At 38.1% G+C, this 19,910-nt stretch overlaps 1 protein-coding gene across 3 annotated transcripts in view; it reads right to left on the bottom strand.

Annotated features, from left to right (window-relative positions):
• The window catches only part of LOC131980073 (receptor-type tyrosine-protein phosphatase N2-like), a 314,375-nt gene that overhangs the window by 29,856 nt on the left and 264,609 nt on the right, over window positions 1-19,910 (bottom strand). For all 3 annotated transcript variants that reach the window (XM_059344220.1, XM_059344221.1, XM_059344222.1), the window contains exons 15-18: window positions 18,816-18,963; window positions 16,498-16,571; window positions 6,418-6,495; window positions 436-555 (exon numbers count right to left, since the gene is read on the bottom strand). In XM_059344220.1, the coding sequence (XP_059200203.1) occupies window positions 436-555; window positions 6,418-6,495; window positions 16,498-16,571; window positions 18,816-18,963 (420 nt within the window). The remainder of the gene's footprint in view (window positions 1-435; window positions 556-6,417; window positions 6,496-16,497; window positions 16,572-18,815; window positions 18,964-19,910) is intronic.

The following is a 19,910-nucleotide window of genomic DNA, read 5'->3' as shown; positions in this document are numbered from 1 at the left end:
GGACACACACGTACAAATATTATAATCATGCGCACTAAATCCAGAAAAAAGTAAAACATACAATAATCATGCACAGTAGTGGGTTGCCACACATTTTCACGAATACTGAGACAGTAAAATTTGCCACACACAGCAAAATCCCATGATGTTTCCAAAAATTCAAGGATCTAACTAATTCCATGATATTTCCATACCTAAATAAATAAATAAAACAAAATAAAAGTCATACTTTCAGACACAAAGACAAGATTGATAGTTCGCAGGCTCAGGACATAACTTAATACTAGATGCTTAACGAATGAATAACTAGTAAAAATCCAATGAGAGTCACCCAAATGCTCTCATCTTAAAAACGTCATACACATTTTTCAAAAAGGCAAAGGCCAAGGACATAAAGTTCAAACAGTCAGTTGTGCTCATGTTGAGTCCTCTTACCTCATAGATGTGGTACAGGTTGGATCCCTCATCGGGCCAGTAGTGGTAGCACTGCTTCACCCCGCTCTCCACCAGAGGAGTCAGCATGACAATGACCACGCAACCATTCTCCCAAACCATCTGCAAGCAAAACACAACTCAGTTAATGCTTCATACACCACCAGACAGGAGCAACATTACCATCAAAAACAGACTCTTTCTCTTTGAAGGCACCTAGTTTTAAAACCCGGCTGCTATTTATTTGTGAAGACAAGAGAGTGAAAAAAGGAATATGTTTGTTTTTCAGCTTTCACAAGCATACTTAGAGCTGGGTATGGGTTCTGAACACTTTTAAGATATTGCCAGTGTGGTATATTTTCTGTTACTTTCTATCACAAAGTCTCTGCTTTTCTAAAAGGCCTCAGTATGACCTCCAGATCATGTAACAGCCGGTTTAAACCAGAAATAACGTACTATAGGATCTGGGATTTGTCAGACAGTAGACGCGTTTGGAAGCAGAAAATTAAACCGTAAAAGTTGTATCCTTTTAAGGTTAAAAAGTAGACTTAGCAGCGTGCGCGTTCACGTAAAACTTGCCCCATACGTGGGGTGTGGGATGTAACGATTTAATTGTTTAAATGATTTGACACAGACAGAAAAAGGGAGAGAACTAAGGCTTTTATTGGAGAAGGACCCCTTTTTCAGCAGCCTTTGAGATTGGACAAAAGTTCTCTTCCACTGTACCTAGGCAGTGTATTCTGATGTTTGATAAAGAAAACTAAAAGGAACGACTTGATCTTTGATTCACTTTCTCACTCAAGAGGTAGTAATTTCCACTACACCCGAAACAACCCAATACCAAGTAGCATTAAAACCTCTCCAGTCAACTACAATATATCTGATGATTTGTCCAAAGATCTAGTAATAAATATTATTTGCATGGCTTTGCTTGCAGCCAATCATTGCACATGTTCTCTGACTGAATGCGATGTGTGATTGACCCACAGAAACTATAACCCACACAGTCTGTGGTGTGGTGACATTGAGCAGGGTGCACTTGACAAAGTTGGGAGTTCAGCCTGTAAAGTACTCACGCAAAAATCATTTGGATTGGGAGGATTGGTTATTATGCAACTAAATGCTTCTATTCACATTGGAGGCATCAGATAAAATACTTTAAAGGTACTGGTATCTACTGGTATTCATTGAAATGCATGACGGTATCTGACATAGCAACTTCTACCCCTTTTTAAAAGACTTACAGACCACGGTGAGGCGTCGTTTTCTCACTGTGGTCCACGTCTGTGGAACTGCCTGTGTGTGTGCTCTATTTCTTAATTATTTATTTATTGTTTTATCTTTTTAATCTAGCTTTTTTTAAATTGAATTTATTTTTTTAACTTTCCATTGTTATTATTGACTTTGACTTTTTTATTTTTTATTTTATTATTATATATATCTTTTTTATCTTATTTTATTTTATCTTATCTTACTTTATTTTTTATCTAATTTATTTCTAAGCTGCCTCCAGTGTTTCCTCACTGCTCCATGTTGAGATGGCGCTTCCTCAGTTTGTGTTTTTAATAGGATGGGTGGGATGAAGGTGAGTGGGGTGAAGGGTTGGGGATGGGCGGAAGTTGTTTGCTTGTTTCTATGTTTCGTTATCTTTTTATTATTATTATTGTTATTTTCTCCTTTTTTATGTAAAGCGCTTTGTGTTGCATCTCTCTTGTATGAAAAGTGCTATACAAATAAAGTCTGATTGATTGATTGATTGATTGATTGATTGATTGATTGATTGATTGATTGATTGATTGATTGATTGATTGATTGATTGATTGATTGATTGATGCTGTTTTCAAAAACCAAGATCTATTTTTTAACCAGGGATGTTTGCTACCCAATGTTCTTTAAAATGTTCCTTTAAAAGTTTGTTTAAATGTCAAGCCATCTCCTAAGAGTCACCTTCTCGAAGTGGTGGTAGATTTGGAACATCTCATACGAAGCTGTCAACACTCCACGAAATCCTCTCACAGGAACACTGACACGAGTCCTCACTCACCCACTCTCTCAGATATGGGTCCATAATTAGTTTAAAGTTGTGCTATATATCGTTTTTGGAAGAGGAGACGCGTCTGTTTTGGGGGCGGGGTGAAAATGAAATCATAGTTTGAAACCAAACACTCCTTCATGTTTACTGCGTTGCAAACTTTGGTGAGAAACTACAAGCAAGTCAAGTGTTGTGGCATGGAAAGTAATTGCTGTGGAGGCCGTTCCCTTCCCCCCACTGGGTCATTCCACATTGAGACTCGGCACGCGGTCGTATTTTTCCTGCTGGCACTCATATTCTCACAGCCGGAGGGTGGGCTGGCTCTGGAGATCCATTCCAGTCTGATCAGAGTCAGCCGTTAATGGAAGCCATAAAACAAAACTGCTCCCACATCATCCCGTTAGATAATCAAGGCGGCCACACCTGCCGTTACGGTCAGCGCCGCCGCCACACCTTGCTGGAGATTTAACCAACGTTAATTGCTGCTGGCTTTGAATTACTGCACCTCGACACACACTCCGCTCAGCACCCACTGCTCCGCTGATTGGTCTCACGGATCTAAAGATGTGCCTGTGCACTTTTTTGAGAAATGGTGTTAATTCGCTTTAGCTGACAGGCTGAGAACTCGCTGGTGCTGGGACGACAAGTTCCCCTCTTTTAGAACTTGTGGTTTGTTAAAATGCAAATTTAATTTAAACTGTTATTTATCGGGGAAAAAGTTAACTGCACACCGTGCTCTTTTCTCAGATGTGCTGTGCTTAACACTGCACAGGGCCGTGAATTCACTCCTGTAAGCTGGACATCGAGGAACATGTCCCCTCAGTACTTGAGGGCACTTCAGCAGAATCCTGACAGGGAACATGTGTACTGTGATATATGTGGTGTAATAACCTTCTGATTAAGCAGTCTGATAAGATACAGTGATGCTGGTTTAGTTAATTGGGCCACAAAACAACACCGGAGAACTGAGACCTCTGAAGCACAGACAGGCCAGTTAATGAAGCTCCATGATGTGCAGCAGTTAAGGTGGGAGAAGTTTAGACATAATCAGACAAACTATCTTGTCAGCTCTGGGCTAAAATTAGATAATAGAACAGAGTTGTAGGGCTGAGTGATATTGAGGAAATCAATTATCATATTTTTGACAAAATACAATAATTTTTACACTCTAAGAAAAGATTCAGGAGGTTAGTTAGTATGACTTCAAAACACGAGCTTTTTCAGCATAAAAATACAATTTGTTACATGTCCATTGTTTTATTAAGTTGTCTGGAATGCCCTGCTTATGCCCCCGCGACCCGGCAACGGATAAGCGGAGGAAAATGGATGGATGGATGGATGGATGGATGGATGGATGGATGGATGGATGGATGGATGGATGGATGGATGATCAAAATTAAAAATGAAGAAAGATGTCTTAACTCAGCAATACATTAATTTTGGATAAGCATTTCTGCCTTCACTTAACAAGGAAAGGTATAAAGGTAATGAAACTTAATATTGTATTACAATATGTCTGACTTACGTGAAATAAGTTACTTATACTCAATAAAATTGTGGTAACAATTTGCATGGACTTTGCTGAGTAGAAAGAAAGTACAATAAAGGAGTTATAGCAACTTAAACAGAGTAATTTGACCACTTATTAACACTAAAACGATATAAAAATTGAGTTGGTTATATACATAATGAAGCTTGTAGAGACAAAACAAATCATGTTGGTTGTACGAGACTATTTGAGTTAGTCCAGCTATAAAAGTCTCATGGAAAATACTCAACAATGTCTTAGTTGGAATTACTTAAAAAGATAAATACAAATTGTTACAACAATTTTTTAAGTTGAGCCAGTGTCATTTTTTTTTAGAGTGTATGTTTTTTGACATGTTTATGTATTTATTCTATGTTTTATTGTATTTCTTGTTATTTTTTATATGACTTTTGACTAGGTCTCCTCTAGAAATAAGATTATTGATTCATCAGGATATACCTGGTTAAATATGGGTTAAATAAATAAAAAAAATTGTGAGGGTAGAATCATTAAGTTTGAGGGGTTCTCTCCAGTTTTGTTAGAAAGATTTCATGGGCACTGAGAAGTTTGTCTGTAGATTAACCCAAATAACAATAATCTAAAAAACCTTTCAAATAATATGAACCTGAGGGGGTGGGGTGGAGGAGAGGAAATTATGGAGATAAAGAAGAAGTGAGGGAGTGTGGATGTTATTGCACAAAGGGGTGGTGGGAGAGAAAATGAAGAGGCCTCCATCTTCAAACTGAGGGAGGATAAAGAGAAGGAGAAGGGGAAGGTTGGAGCAGGATGAAGATGGCTCATCAAGACTGAACAGAGAGTCAAATTCAGCAGGAGATGGATCAGTGGTGACAGGAGGAGTGAAGTTATGGGGTTAAAGTTCTTTCTCCTGCACCATCATCACCATAGCTTCTCCACAATCAACTAATATTTGACAAACTGATCATCTCTTGTCAAAATGGTAAAGAAAGAGCATAAATGTAACATAAAGTTTCACTATTTCTTACCATGTTGGAGGCTTTGGGGCTTATACTTTGATTTGATTTAACCTTTCATCATACAGGATATATAAGGTGGTCCTGAAGTACAAATCACAATGGCAAATCAGAAAACACAACAACAAATCAGAAAACACAACAACAAATCAAAAAACACAACAACAAATTAAAAAAAACACAACAGCGAATCAAAAAACACAACAACGAAACACAAATCACAACGACAAATCAAAGAACACAACAGCAAATAAAAAAAAACACAATGATTTTTTGATTTGCTGTTGTGTTTTTTGATTTGTTGTTGTGTTAAGTTTTTTTGTCGTTGTTTTATCTGATTTGTTGTTGTGTTTTTTGATTTGGTTTTGTGTTTTTTGATTTGCACTTCAGGGCCACCGTAGAGATATAACCTCAAAGCAAACACATACTGTTGCCAGTTCAGTAGAATAACAGAAACAAAATAAGTATTTAATGATAATGATCCTATAACACCTTGTTTTTATTGTGGGTTCATAATGTCACTGTGTGCCAGACGCTGACGCAATCGCGAAACCAAAATATATAATCTTAATTACCACGTAAAGAGAATAATCTGCAATAAAACTAAAACTCAATGTTTGCAGATGTGTCTGTGTGCTGTTTAGATGGATTTCCTCCCCCAGTCCAAAGACATACAGGTTACAATAAGTGGGGACTGTAAATTGCTTGGAGGTGTAACTGGTTGTCTGTCTCCATGTGTCAGCGCTGTGATTGACTGGCAATCTGTCCATGGTAATGCTCAGCACCCCCGCGACCCTTAAGGATAAGTGGGTATAGCTAATAGATGGATAATGGATGGACATTTTAAATGAGCTGTCTTTTATGTTTCACTCAAGTTGATTAGCAGCAGCAGAGGATCTACACAAGACTTCTCTTTCTCCAGCCTGCACAGTAACCGGGGGATGTGGGAAAGCAGCAGGGACAGAACTTGTTTGACATCCAACACACCCACACACACACACACTCACACACATATATATACACACGCCACAACTGGACAGAATAACTTATCGATCCACTGGTCTCAGATTCAAACCCAATCCAACATTTGGGACAGTGGGGAAAGTGTTTGCCGTCCCCTGCATTAACAATGTGTCCCACTGTGGACTGGTGTGTGTGTGTGTGTGTGTGTGTGTGTGTGTGTGTGTGTGTGTGTGTGAGTGTGTGTGTGTGTGTGTGTAGTGGTGGCGGCAGAGGCGTAGCAGGGAGCATGATGGTGAAGGAAAGATTAATAACAACATCCACAGAACAAGCTGGTCTCCCGTGTGGCTCGCTGCACTAATAAAAATCGGCTAACTCTTGTTTAAGAGAGGAGAACATATTGATTTTTGTCCCTGAGTGTGTGTGTGTGTGTGTGTGTGTGTGTGTGTGTGTGTGTATGTGTGTGTTCTTACCTGCCAGAAATCAGCCACGGTGGAGGGCAAAGGGCCTTGAGTGGCGATGTAGGCCGGGTTCCTGGGATCGTGATCCATCTGAGGGGAGGGAAAAGGAAACGTGGGAGAGGAGAAGATGTAAGGTTAGAAATGTTAATTGAATCCTGAAATAAATCTTTAAATTACACCACTCATGTCTGTATGTCACAAATATTCACCCTGGCCCTCTGAGCCCTCTCTCTGAAAAGCATGTTTCTTTTAAAAAAAAATCACAAAACTGCAGCATTTAATATAGCCAGAAAACTGTGAAAAGAGGAATTTTTATCAGATTTTAAAGTGTTTGATGGTGCTTGAATTGTGTAAGGAAAATAACAACATTTAAGCTTAAATATGTAATATTTCATCAAAAGATTTGCTCCCAAAAAACTGAACCTGAAACTAACCCCATTAAGTGGAGCCTGCATTTTCTTTAAATATTAGTAACACTTGGCACTTGGAAACAAAGCCTGCATATGTATATATAAATTCAATTATTTTCCCAAATTGTTGTAGAATAAATTGTCAGAGAAATTAAACTATATTGAGTTATAAACTGCACAATAGAAGTTCTCCCTACTTCTAGCCATAATTGTGCTCTTTCCAGAGAGCTGCAGAACTTAAATATTGCAATTAAAAATGAAGCCACAGTGACAAGAGCAACAAAATCCCCTGCTCGGGGATGGAGGTTTTACACTGATTTTACTAGGATGGCAAATCAGATCTCTCTTTTTCGAAGATGTCATGGCCAAAATGGCATTGCAGGTTACAAAAAATTACCAGCACAACAGAAAATAACTAAGATAAAGGAGTAATGCATGTTATAAGTGCAAACTGAACCCTGGCTTCAACCCAGAGCTTTAAATAAAGCATTAGAAACTGTTCAAAATCATTGTAAAAAGAGATTTTAATTCAAATATTTTCAGCCAAGGAACGGACGAGACAACTTCTCAACTGTTACCTTGATTATTATGATGTTACTGTTCGTTAACCCCACAGTAAAAGTCGTGCGGATATAAATATATAATGTTAAGTTACTAAAGTGAAATAAAGTTGGACTACCTCAAAGGCAAAACTTTAGAAATTAGGTTAAAATTTAAATCAAAAATACTTCTTTTGAATTATCTGAACCTCTTAATTTTTCAGCAGAAGCCTCCTTTTCCAAAGTGTGTGCGAGTTATGAGCAATGATTCAGCGAGAAGTCCTGGGAAAGTAGGCTGCACGTTGAGTTTTATGAAAAACTTAAAATACAACGAGAAGTGAGAGGGCAACAAACCAATAATAGCCTCATAAATAAAAGTATACCAATGAAACAATGTCTGAGTGGCCAAGGAGGGCCACTTCGCCTCAGCGTACACTGTGCAGAGGAGATTTAATGCTCTGCAGCCTGTTATAAACCTCAGTGCTTTACTCTAGCAGAAAACTCAACACAGTGGAACAAGTATGACTGTACCAGTCGGCAGAAACTCTTTATTTGACCTCCAGAAATTCCACCTTTGTTAAAACTCAATTTGCGAAATGAAGACCTGCACGTATGCTCCTATAAACCATCTTTTACTGTTGTTCCTGTTGAAGGAGGCGAGACATTTCAGTAACTTCTTCCTAACTTAATGGAAATTACAGAAGGATGGCGTAGGCGTCGGGAGCCAACGAGGAGACGAACGTGAGGTGAATTTGCGAGGAAGTGAGTGACACCCCCGCCTATTACCATGCAAATTGTACGGTAAATGTAATAATTGGGAAGACCAATTTAGCGGGAAGCAATTACAGAGGGAAGACAGATAATTTCTGGGGCTTTTCCTACACACAAAATTGTCTTTAATGGTCCTCTGTTCCCTTTATGAATGCCAAACAATAATGCACTTCTAATGAACTTAAAATGTAGTGACTCACAGAGACAAAAGGTGACATTCTGCCAGCGAGCGCTCGTTGAAAAACCAGAATGGTAAAGAAATAGCTGGAGGCAGAAATGCATTTTTAAGAGCTTTGAGGATGGTTGGCCAGAGGGTTACACCTAATTACTACTGTATGCTACCGTGTAGGGACAAAAAGATGTATTCCTCTGTTGGTCTGGGGCTGCTTTTCATGATTTCAATGAAAAGCTACACAGCTACTACAGCTGCAGCATATAAAGATATTTTAGACCACAACATGCTTTTAACAGTTTATTTCCTGTTGCAACATGACTGGAACCCTGTGCACAAAGACTTTGGGATGAACTGGAACACTATCTGAGACTCAGACCTGACTGATGCTCTTGTGTCTGAATGATCCACATATCTGAAGCCGGTAAAGTAAAAGTAAAGTACTGGTATCCAAATATTTAGTTTGGCCTTCCACATATTTAGTCCATACTCACTCCAAGTAGTGTATTACAGAAAATACAATTTGACAGGTTTTTCCAACCTGCCAAGAATGCATTTCCGAGAGAAGCATTTAAAAAAATGAATCTAGAAGATAACTAAACTTAACTAAATATCTGTTCAGTTACTATCTATCGACAAATGAGGTAACACAACGGAGGTTGGGCCTATGATCCACCAATAAAAGTGTTGCAATATTTATATATTTGCAGAATTACAGTATGAACTGGGTGTCTATGGCAACATTCTCACAAAAAAAATGCTAAATTGAGTTATTGCTATTGCAAACTGAACATTTCCTACTGCTGCAGCTTCACATTAAAAACATTTAACTGGCGCTGACTGCATCTACAAAAAAACTTTTTTTGCAATTTTTTGCATTTTTTGACAGCAGATTGGCTTGAAATATAGCAGGGAGCAATGGAAGAAGAAGGAGCAGCACATTTCCAACTTCTCAGTGAGGTAACCAACTACTCTTGCAACTCATGTCGTGTGCAGCATTAATTTAGATCATGATTGGTCAAAGAATGATGAAAAAAAGGACAATTAATGGTTGACTTCTTTATTAACCCTTTGATGCACAACATATTGCTACCCCTTCTAATACCCAACATGGGTCAAAAATGACCCACATTCATTTCCCATGTTATTAATGCTTGCTGTGTGTTTGTGTGCTCTATCTTTTGATATCAACTTATTTTATGATTGAATATTCCAAGTATTCTTTACATATTTTGTTTTTGATAACAGCATAACATTATTTCCATTTTGCCTCATACTTTATGAAGAAAAAAGTTTTTTGTATTATTACATAGCTATCTATTTGGCTAAGTAGCTTGCTAAGCTAACTACTTAGCTTAGCTTAGTAGTTAGCTTAGCAAGCTACATAGCTAATTACTTAGCCAAGAAGTTAGCTTAGCAGGCTACTTAGCTAACTACTTAGCCAATAAGTTAGCTAAGTAGTTAGCCTAGCAGGCTAAAGGTAAAAATGGATATGGGTCATTTTTCACCGATGTTGTGCATTAGAAGACTAGTGACACAAAAGGGTATTTTATTGAAAAATGAATCAAGGAAAACATAAACTTAGGATGTATGATGATCAAAAACAAACTAATTGAGGAAAACTTGGAATACTGAATGATGAAAATTATTTATTGCAAAGATATAGAAGATAAAAACTCATACATATCAGGTCACTTTAGACCCGTGTTGTGCTTCAAAGGGTTAAAACAATACTAGTTTGTTGTGCTGTTCACATAATTCTGGGACATGTAGTATTAAACTGCATCTGCTGTCAAGCAGGACTACAATCTGAATATTTTACATGCATACATTTTTCACACATATCAAAATCCAGTGACAAGAAGTCGTACTGTTTATGATCAGAATTTGACCTGAAAATGAACACTGACATGCCTGAAGTTAAGAAATTGTTCCCTTGTCCAACCCTAAAGTGTTAGGGCCAAGGAAATGGAGAAATTTCAAACTGGGAGGAATTTGAAACAAATAACAAAATGTCCCATCTGATGCCCGTTGGCTGGGTCAAGGAAATTAAAAGAGAAAGACCAGGAAGGACAGAGAAGGAGAAACAAATTGACATTGATAAATCAAGAAAGACAACAGAGAGAGACGGGAGGAAAAAAGAGAGAGATGGTGGAGTAAAAAGCTGGTAAGAGACAAGAAGAGAGACAAAGAGGACAATACAGAGACACTATAAAGATGAAAAGATGAGGAAAAAACACCCCGTCTCCCCTTCAGTCTCTGAGGACACACAATACTTCCTGACATCTCAAGGTGTCTCCAGAATTAAAGCCCCAAATTAATTAAGGAGGACAATCAATTGTCTTTCTGTCTCTCTCTCTCTCTCTCACACACACACACACACACACACACACAGGGACAAAAAGTAGACGATGTGACAAAAGCAATTATGTCTGTTATTGGCTTTTTGTCTTTTCTTTCGAACTAACAGAGGAGTCAGATTTTGTGAGTGTGGGATCACGATCACGCCGTCTGATCTGTCGGCTAAAGTTTTATGACGGAGACGACTGTTACTACAGTCTGACACCTCAGAGAGGTGACAGGGACGGTGTGTGTGCGTGTGTGTGACTGCTAAACTAAACTGCTGACTGTCAGCTACATCACTTAGCATGATAGCAACTAGGAAATAAAATAGCCTCTGCTGTATTTTTTCAGGAGAGAAAGAATGATCTTCTTCAAACTGTTTCCTTCTACATCTTCATTTGTGGTCATTAATATTCTGTCTCATCTATTGATTGAAAAACATCCATATCCATGCTTTAGGCCGACAACATTTGGTATTTGGTAAAAGAAAAAAGAAAAAAAGAAATTTAACTATTTTTAAAATGTCTTTTTAATTTATATGTCCCTGTAGTGGACACTGGGTCAGTCTTTTTCACAGAACATTTACAAATAATTAAATGTACTTTTAAAATAAACTTTTGTGCATGCTTTATTTATTTATTTACTGTATTTAAAAAGCATGTTTTAAAAACAACAGCTTACTAAGTGCTTTGACAGAGAGCAGTTAATCACAAGGAGAATGATGCCAGAAGGCAAGTGTAGGATCAATCACAAGTAATTTATCAGATACCGAGGAAAAGTATCCTGATAAAGTAATAAGAACAGAATTAGAAGGTAAAAAGTAAAGAAGTAAAAAAGAGTAGAAAGATGGAAAGCATTTCATAAAAGCAAGTCTATAAAAGTGGGTTTTAAGAAGTGACTTAAAATAATAAGTTTGATAAACAAGTCCTAATAAATAAAAGTTGGTAATTTATCAGTGCAGTCCGAAATGAGTCGTGGGTTTTATTTGATGTGTTTGGGTCTTGGTCTGGTTGACTTTAAGTGATTACTTGGCTTTAGTAAGGGAGAGGTAACTTTTTTTATTGTTTATTGCATGGCTTTATTATTTACCTAACTGCGAGAAGTTACTGGTAAGGAAACCTATATAAAGGTTGTTTAAAGAAAAGACCATTGTTGTTGTTTTCTTTCTCCAAGTTGCTTTAAAAGGTGCCTCTCTCTACAGTTGAACTGTTTTACAGTTGAATCCCAAAGTTCATTTAATTGGAATTAGCAACATTATCTACCAATGAGGTTTCATTAAAACATCCTAATGAGCTTTTTTTTTCAGAATTCTGGAGCTATTAGTTTGAAAAGTGTGGACACAATGTGACTTCCAGTCTTTTCCATTTTCTTCAGTGACTCTTTTAAATCCTTAATCAAAAAAAGTCAATTTTAACTGTCAGTGGTACCTGAGTGATTGATTATGTCTTAGAAAGTGTGTGTGTGTGTGTGTGTGTGTGTGTGTGTGTGTGTGTGTGTGTGTGTGAGGGGAAACTATTGAGTGTGTTCTGGACTAATTGTGTGTGTGCTAGAGGAGAAAGTGAGTGATTGATTGTGTTTGTGAGTTAGTTTCTGAAACTGACTAACTGTGTGTATGAGGGGCTTTGGGCTAAATCACTATTTCTTGCAAAAGACAGCGAACATGGTTTCTTGAGATGGTTGGAGTGTAAATACTGTGTGTGTTACTTTGATTTTCCATTTTCTAGCTAATAAAAACCACAGAAAGATGGAACAGATGTGGCAACTCTGGTTTAAATACATGGTTGCCCATGAAGTTGGAATCAAATATTTTTTACCCCTTTCCATGAAATGTGATTTATTCTGGACAGATTAAGTGGATATCTTCTCAAACTTTACTAATAAATCTCTCCCAAGCATATCACGATTAAACTTGGATGTTGCTTTTGAGGTTAGTCTGAAGATTTTGTGAAATTGGAAGTTGTGGTGGAAGTTGTAGATGCTGTAAAACCTTCCAGATCATGCTTCCATCTAAAGTTCTGGCTTCAAACTCCATGTCAGTTTGTGTTTGATGATGATAGGACAAGTAAAACCAGTGATAAGGTCAAATATATTGCTAACACTTTACAATAACCATCATTAATAAAAGGGTAAATATATTTATTAATGTTAAATAATCATTTAAAAATGGCAAATGGATAGTTTATTAATGTAAGTTAATAGTTACTTATTGATGATTTATATAGCTTTAAGAAAATGGATGTAAAACATCTATGAACATTAAATATGTAGACCTAATTGGAGTACTTTGTAAATGGTTAATATTTGGTTTAGTAACCATCTATAAACATAACTTAGATGGTTATTGTAAAGTGTTAGCAATATATTTAGTATAAAAATATAAAACTAGATGTTCTCCTCATTTTACCTCTTATATGTGTATTGTAACCAATATTGAAAACTCTTCATTGAGCATGATTATGTTTAAAATCAGATATTATGGTTGTTTTTGTGTCTTTTTTTTTGGTTCAAAATGTCAATTAAGAAAGTCAAAGTGAAAAATTATCCGGTCATATAGTGGGGTTGTGCTGGAATTAATGATACCAACATGGCATGGTAAACATGTTTTAACCCTGGAGTCTCCAAAAACCCCAAAGCATGACTTCTTCATCACATCCAGACTAGAAAACAAAGCAGAGTGGAGCCCTACTGGACAGGAAATTTACCTCTAAAGTTCTGGCTGTAAACTCCATGAGGCCAGTTTCAGTTTGATGATGATATACCAAGTAAAACTGGAGACAAGCTCCAATATTTTGCATAAAATGATAGAACTGGATGTAACCCTCTTATATGTTATATTTGCAACCTTTGTTCACATTTGCAACATTTCAAATTCATTATTGAGCATGATAGTGTTTTGAAATTTCAAAAAAAGACTCAAAATCACATTTTATGTTGGACTAAAAGAGACAAAATGACCAAAAAAGGACACACAATGACTAAAAAAAGACACAAAAAGACACAAAATGACTACAAAAAGACACAAAATGACTAAAAAAGGACACAAAATGACCAAAAAAAGACACAAAATGACTAAAAAAAGACACAAAATGACACAAATGACCAATAAAGACACAAAATGACTTACAAAGACACGAAAAGACATGAAAAGGATTAAAAACTCCACAGAGTTAATTGATTTGTACAGGTGGAATGAAAAGGATTCAAAGACAGACAAAATGTCCCAAGACTCCTAAGAGCTGAGTCCTGGCTGATCCACCTCGCCGAGTTCAGAAGGTATGGATCAAACTAACGGACTCCATGTCGAGGTTAATGACCTCCCCCATAAAACAAACAATCATCATCTCCAACTCCCTCTTGCTGCTGGTTTCAGCCTCCAGCTGCTGGTCTCAATTAAATCTCAGCGGGTGCTTTACAGACAAATATCTAACGAGAAACTGAGCATGTAACATTTAGGATGGCTTTAATTATGTACTTTAGCTAATTCATGTTACCCTTCCTTTAGCTAGCACAGACAACAACATCTGGCTGATTAAATGACAACTGTTCACACACTTTTTGAGTTTTTTTCTTCTTATCAAGTACACAGTTGGACTGGAGTGGACTGGAGTGTTTCTTGCTGTCTGTTTTAACTTCAGAATGATCTTAATTCTTTTTTTTCTCTGTGCATACAAGACTTTTTGGCTGTATAATTCATGTCCACACAAAACTACTAATCACACTGTTTAAGTCTTACACCGGTCAGAGGAAGAACACTGCCTATCAGAAAGTCTCAGGGGATTTATGAGCATGTGTCTCGTCACTCTTTTAGAAGGAAACGACATTTAGTTGTCGAAGATTGAGGAAGGAATAAATCTAAATTTCCCTCGTAGACTTTTTTCAGTAGAAATTGTGGCCATTGCAAAAGAAAATTCTGAGCACACTTAGTGAGCTTATTGTCTTCAGGCGGTATTAACAAATCAGACAAAAGTAGCTTATTATTTATTTATTTTAACATAATTAAATAACTGTTAGGATCTTACTGCTACAATGCCCAAGGTGCTAAGGCAAAACCCAAACAGGACTCATATTTGTGGACAGAGGAAAGAGTTTCTGCTTAGTGTAACCTTAAAACGCCTGCAACAATAGGCATGCACGAATTGAGGAGATTATGTAATTCTTTCTCGAAATACTCTTTTTCCCTTGTCCACATGACTCCACAGTAAGCAAAGTTTTGAGAAACCTGCAGGTTAGAAGACCTTTTCGGAAATCTACATTTTTGTGTGACCTTAAACTCTGTCCATGTTAACTGGAGGCCAAAGCATAAAGGATACATATCTATTTAAAAACATATCTAAATATGTGTAGACAGGGCCTCAGAATACCTTATATGGCGAAGCAAAGTTCTTGTTTATCTACAGAGTCAGAATAAATTCACCGTTTGTTGGACGGGTGCATGCTTTAGATGTATGCTTTGTTGTGGCAGATGATTACTGTCTTTCATTAGCAGTAATGACATTTCATCATTTTATTTAAAATTTGTCTTTATACTAGGTTGTAAAACAAAGTCTAACATTGCATCTTTTTCAAGAAAAACAAAGCTCTTGCATTGTGATGTTTCAAAATCAAAGGAAATGTAAATAATGATTCACTTCATGAATGGATGTCAGTCAAATGCCAGTCGAACTAAAGTATAAGAATACTATTTGGTCAGGAAACCGAGATGTTTATTAGCCTAATAGGTTTTACAGTTATTGATAATGTGCCGCAGTATGAGAGTGAAACCATTTCATCTTCGCTCGTCTTCTTTAAGTCAAAGCGTGGGCGAGGTGAAAGCAAATTGTCAGCAGAGAAGGTTCCTTAAATAACCTCAGTGTGTGCTGTGCACTTATATACATCTATTCTTTAATGTATATGTGTGTGTGGGAGGGGAGGTGGGAATGTGTGCAAAATGTTTTAGTGTTTGCTCCGATGTGTCTGTGTGGGCGTCTAGACTGTATGCTCCATGTCATCTGTATGACGGTGTGTGTGTGTGCATGCTTGTGTGTGTCTGTGTATGCATGCATGTGTGTGTGTTTGTGCATGTGTGTTTGCGTGCATGTTCTTCCTGCATGCGTGGGTACATGTGCTGCAGCTGTTTTTGCATTTGTGGCATTTGACAAGGTTGCTCCTTTGTTACTGTTTAGTTTTGATTCCTTCTTACTCTCTCTCCCTCACACACACACACACACACACACACACACACACACACACACACACACACTCAGCTACTTCTTGGTGTGACGCCCAGATTTGAAATGCATAGCGTTTCTGTTGCTTTTAATGGAATACCACTGTATCTGCCTCGGGGGAAACGTAAACCTACTATTCCAACACTGGTTTCCAAATTGATACACTCACTTACTGAATTCACATGGCTCTTTCTTCCCCCTTCTCCTACCTACAGGCTGTTTTGCTGCTTAAATCTGCACCACACCAAGGAAAAGGCCTCGGCAAGTCGAGCGCGCCGTAACAGTAAACACAAACTAGTGTCAAATTAGCATAACCCAAGGTCAAAAACAATCATTTCCCAAGACCCCACAGATCAATTTTGTTTTCACAAACGAGAAGCGATCCGAGAGCTGTGCGCATGTCCTTTCCCACGCCTTCCCCGAGCGAATACTCACCCGGGGTGTTTGCTGTAAAAAAAATCATTAATATTCATGGTGCAGAACATACACACTAGCGTGGGGCTGCCGCTGAAGCTAAGCAAGCGTTGCATCAAAATTTATATTGTACAACGGTAGGCTGCCTTTGTTCCTGTGAAGCCCCGTGGGGACTGTGGGAGCTTGGCATAGCGGCGGTGTGAAGCACAGAGTTAGAATGCAGAGGAGGTACTTACGATCGGGCTGGCATTGATGTAATCAGAGTTGCCTTGGCTGTTCTCCGCCTTCAAGGTGATTCTGGAGTGATCATCTGGAACACAAATGGAGGAATTCAGCGCTTTTTGTCTTAGGAATGCAAGTGCTCTGTGGCCATATTACAGGCATTATAATTAGGCTAATAAACAAACTCTCTGAGTGTGTCTCACAGTGTAGCCTTGATGCAAATTTCCACAAGTAAGAATGTTTCCAAAGAGTTTATTCCCTTCTGGTGTGTCAAGGTTGTTTTCAGCTCAGTAAAGAACTAGTTTCAGTTCAGGGTATTAAAAGCCACCAAGAGACTTGTTGGAGAAATCTCCTGATTTCTTCTTGATTATCCTCAGAGAATTGATCAATCGATCCCTGACTTTCGCTGTCTAGGAGGCACCTCTAACACCAGGCAGTCATACAGGAGTTCACTGAAGGAGAAAAGTAGTTGGCTCGAACAGATAAGTTCTGAAACTCTGCTCTCACGATCTGGACGAAATCATGCTATTGATGGGCCTACTCTACTTTCTAGTAGGTTGTTATCAGCCTATTCACAGGCCTGCTCCACCCTCTAGAAGGTACAACAGGTTGTTATCAGCCCATTTAATGGTCAGTAGCTGTTTCATTACATTTAACTTTCAGTTTCGTTAGGTAAGGTGTTAAAAAAAAAGGCCACAGTTTTGTTCAGTTTAGGCTACAAAACTCCTTCTCTTAGGTAAGGGCAAAAAAATCCTTGTTAGGCGTTATGAACGAGGGTTTAAAAGTTAAATAAATAAATGCACGTAAATATCAAAAGTGAAGTATTTATGAAGACTTCCGAACCCAGACTCCTGGGTCCACCTATCCACCCTAAGAGCAACTTTCGTGTTTTATATTCCGTTTCCTTGCTTCCGCCTTCGTTTTGACACTAACGTCACTTCTACCTTGGTGTCATTGATTAATAACAGTCGCTATATGGCACCACAACAACACACTGATAGTGACCAAATCGGCTGATGAGCCCATCTTTACAAACTCAAGCTGTTTGGCCAAACTTTAATCAAACTCACATCATTTTTTAACAACATCAAAACTGCTGAACTTTGGAGAAATGTGTACAAAATTATGTTTTTCTACATTTGAAGACATTTTCGGTGTATGGGTATATGTAAATTACTATGAGAGTTTATGAATTTGTGGCTGTTGTATTTACTATGGATTTTGGAATTGGATTAAACAAACTGAATATTGAAGAGGACAAATATGTTTTCTTCCTAGTTCAGGTGCTCTGCCCCCCATCCTTCTCCTGCTGCCACTGAAATTTTGAGAGTGCCAAATTTTCCTATTTCTCACATGCGAGCAGAACTCTCAGGTCTGCAGCGATAGTGCCAAAACATTTCAGATTTTTTTTTTTTCGAGGAAGAAGAAGCCAGAGGTGCTTCAAATAGGAAGCACAATTTATTCCTGACAAACTGCTTTCCCTGCTGACAACCTGGATTTCATTAAGCCCGGGCCCGATGGAGAGAATGGAACAGCACTTTTTTAAGATGGGCTATTTCCACAGAAGCTTAGAAATTTTAATCATTGATGAGGTCGGTGCAGGAGAGCTTTAATAGAAAACTAATTTACAACCCTTCTGCTCACTGCATCTGCTCCTGGTTTCTGATAATAGAGGGCCAGGCTCAGAATATACAGGGAGTGTTGTCAGGAGTCATGCTATATGTTTGGAGGGCTGAAATCAGGAGGTGTACTTTGGCTCCATTTAGAAACGGTTGTCCATCATCAGTAAAGAAGAGATAATGCTGCTGCCCTTTACATGTCTCTTATCCTGATTAATGTGGTTTTGGACATGCTAATAACAGCAAAATACTTGGATGCTTCCATTAATTAAGAAGAAGATTATAGTGAACTTTACAGATACAGTTTAACATTGATTTGGCCATAGATGTGTTTCTTATTTGGTCATTCATTCTTCTATCTTTGAATCCAAATAGAAAGAGAGAGACTTGAAGGCCAGTCCTGGTATTTTTAATGACTCTTTCCAACTTCTGTCACAATTTCCATGATAAGAATCCCCCCCAGAGCTCTTGGCTTCAGATCTGAAACAGCATCGGAGGATGTGGTCATGAAAGTCCCCCTTTGAAATCGAGGCCTCATGCTAGCAGCAGTTGTAGTAACAGCGTACATTAAAGCAGCAGCTCACTTACTCGATCACTTTTTGATTACTACCATCTAAATGCTAATGTTGGCTCGCCCACTAATCAAACTAAGAAACAGAGAGAGAGGGAGAGAGCTAAGAAAAAAAATAAAACAGAGAAAGTTCATCGCTTACATGCCACAACAGCAGCGGAGCGGTTCTTCTTGGCGTTGCCGTCCTTTAGGCTGATGGTGCAGGCGTTGGGCTCTGCCTGATAGGCACACAGCGCCTCCCACTCCTTCTCCAGGCGGTCCTTGTTCTTCATGTGGTCCTCCATGTAGGACTGAAGGAGAAGAGAGGAGAGGAGGCGGTGAGGAGAAGAGTTGGACTATGCAACATACTGTACATTGGTATATTTTCACCATGGGGTTTCTTGTATCTTTATTCATTTTTCTGTTAAAAAAATCCTGTCCTCATCTGCCAGAAGTACCAGATGGACAGGCGACAAATTGATCCACATACATTAAAAGTCCTGACACCCACACACACATACTGTATATATCTATCTATCTATATATATCTATATATCATTTATGATATATGATACTTTATATACATACAAACAACATGCATACACAATCACACAAATGCATGACCTGCAAACATTCTACACAGATTATTAGATGCAAAGAGAAGAGTTGTACATAGATTTCTATGCAACATATTGTATATTGGTATATTTTCACCATGCGGTTTCTTGTATTTTTATTCATTTTTCTTTTTAAAAAATCCTGTCTTCATCTGCCAGAAGTACCAGATGGACAGGCGACAAATTGATTTGTCGATCACAAGATTTCACTTCCTAGCCTGTGATTTTAACTTCAGGAGAACAAACTTTCCTGTTTGATTGGCAATAAAACCTGCTGCTTCATCTGATGCTCCTCTCAGATTCAAAGAACAGTCGACTATATACACACTCGCTATTTCCTGTGATTGCCAATCAACTTCTCATTCGCTGTCTTGTCTTATGTGGCAAACCCCACCCATCTGCTGCTCCACTGAAGTGAAAAAAAAAACCTGGATCGAACATTATCCCATGATTAAATGGGTGTTATCAGCCAGGTATGTGTTAGAAGGGATCTCCTGCACCTATTTGGTACAGAAGAGCAATTTCAGCCAATTAAATGTGCTGCTATATTAATGTTTATTGTCAGGTGCCAACCTCTAGTGGCTGTAGTAATTATGACAGTATTAAAAGCGTATAAATGATGGAATAAAAACACACAAAGT

This window comes from Centropristis striata, chromosome 11 (genome assembly GCF_030273125.1).
Source record: "Centropristis striata isolate RG_2023a ecotype Rhode Island chromosome 11, C.striata_1.0, whole genome shotgun sequence".
Classification (NCBI taxonomy): Eukaryota; Metazoa; Chordata; class Actinopteri; order Perciformes; family Serranidae; genus Centropristis; species Centropristis striata.
The sequence above is the reverse complement of the archived record's forward strand: the minus strand, read 5'-3'. Positions and strand labels throughout refer to the sequence as shown.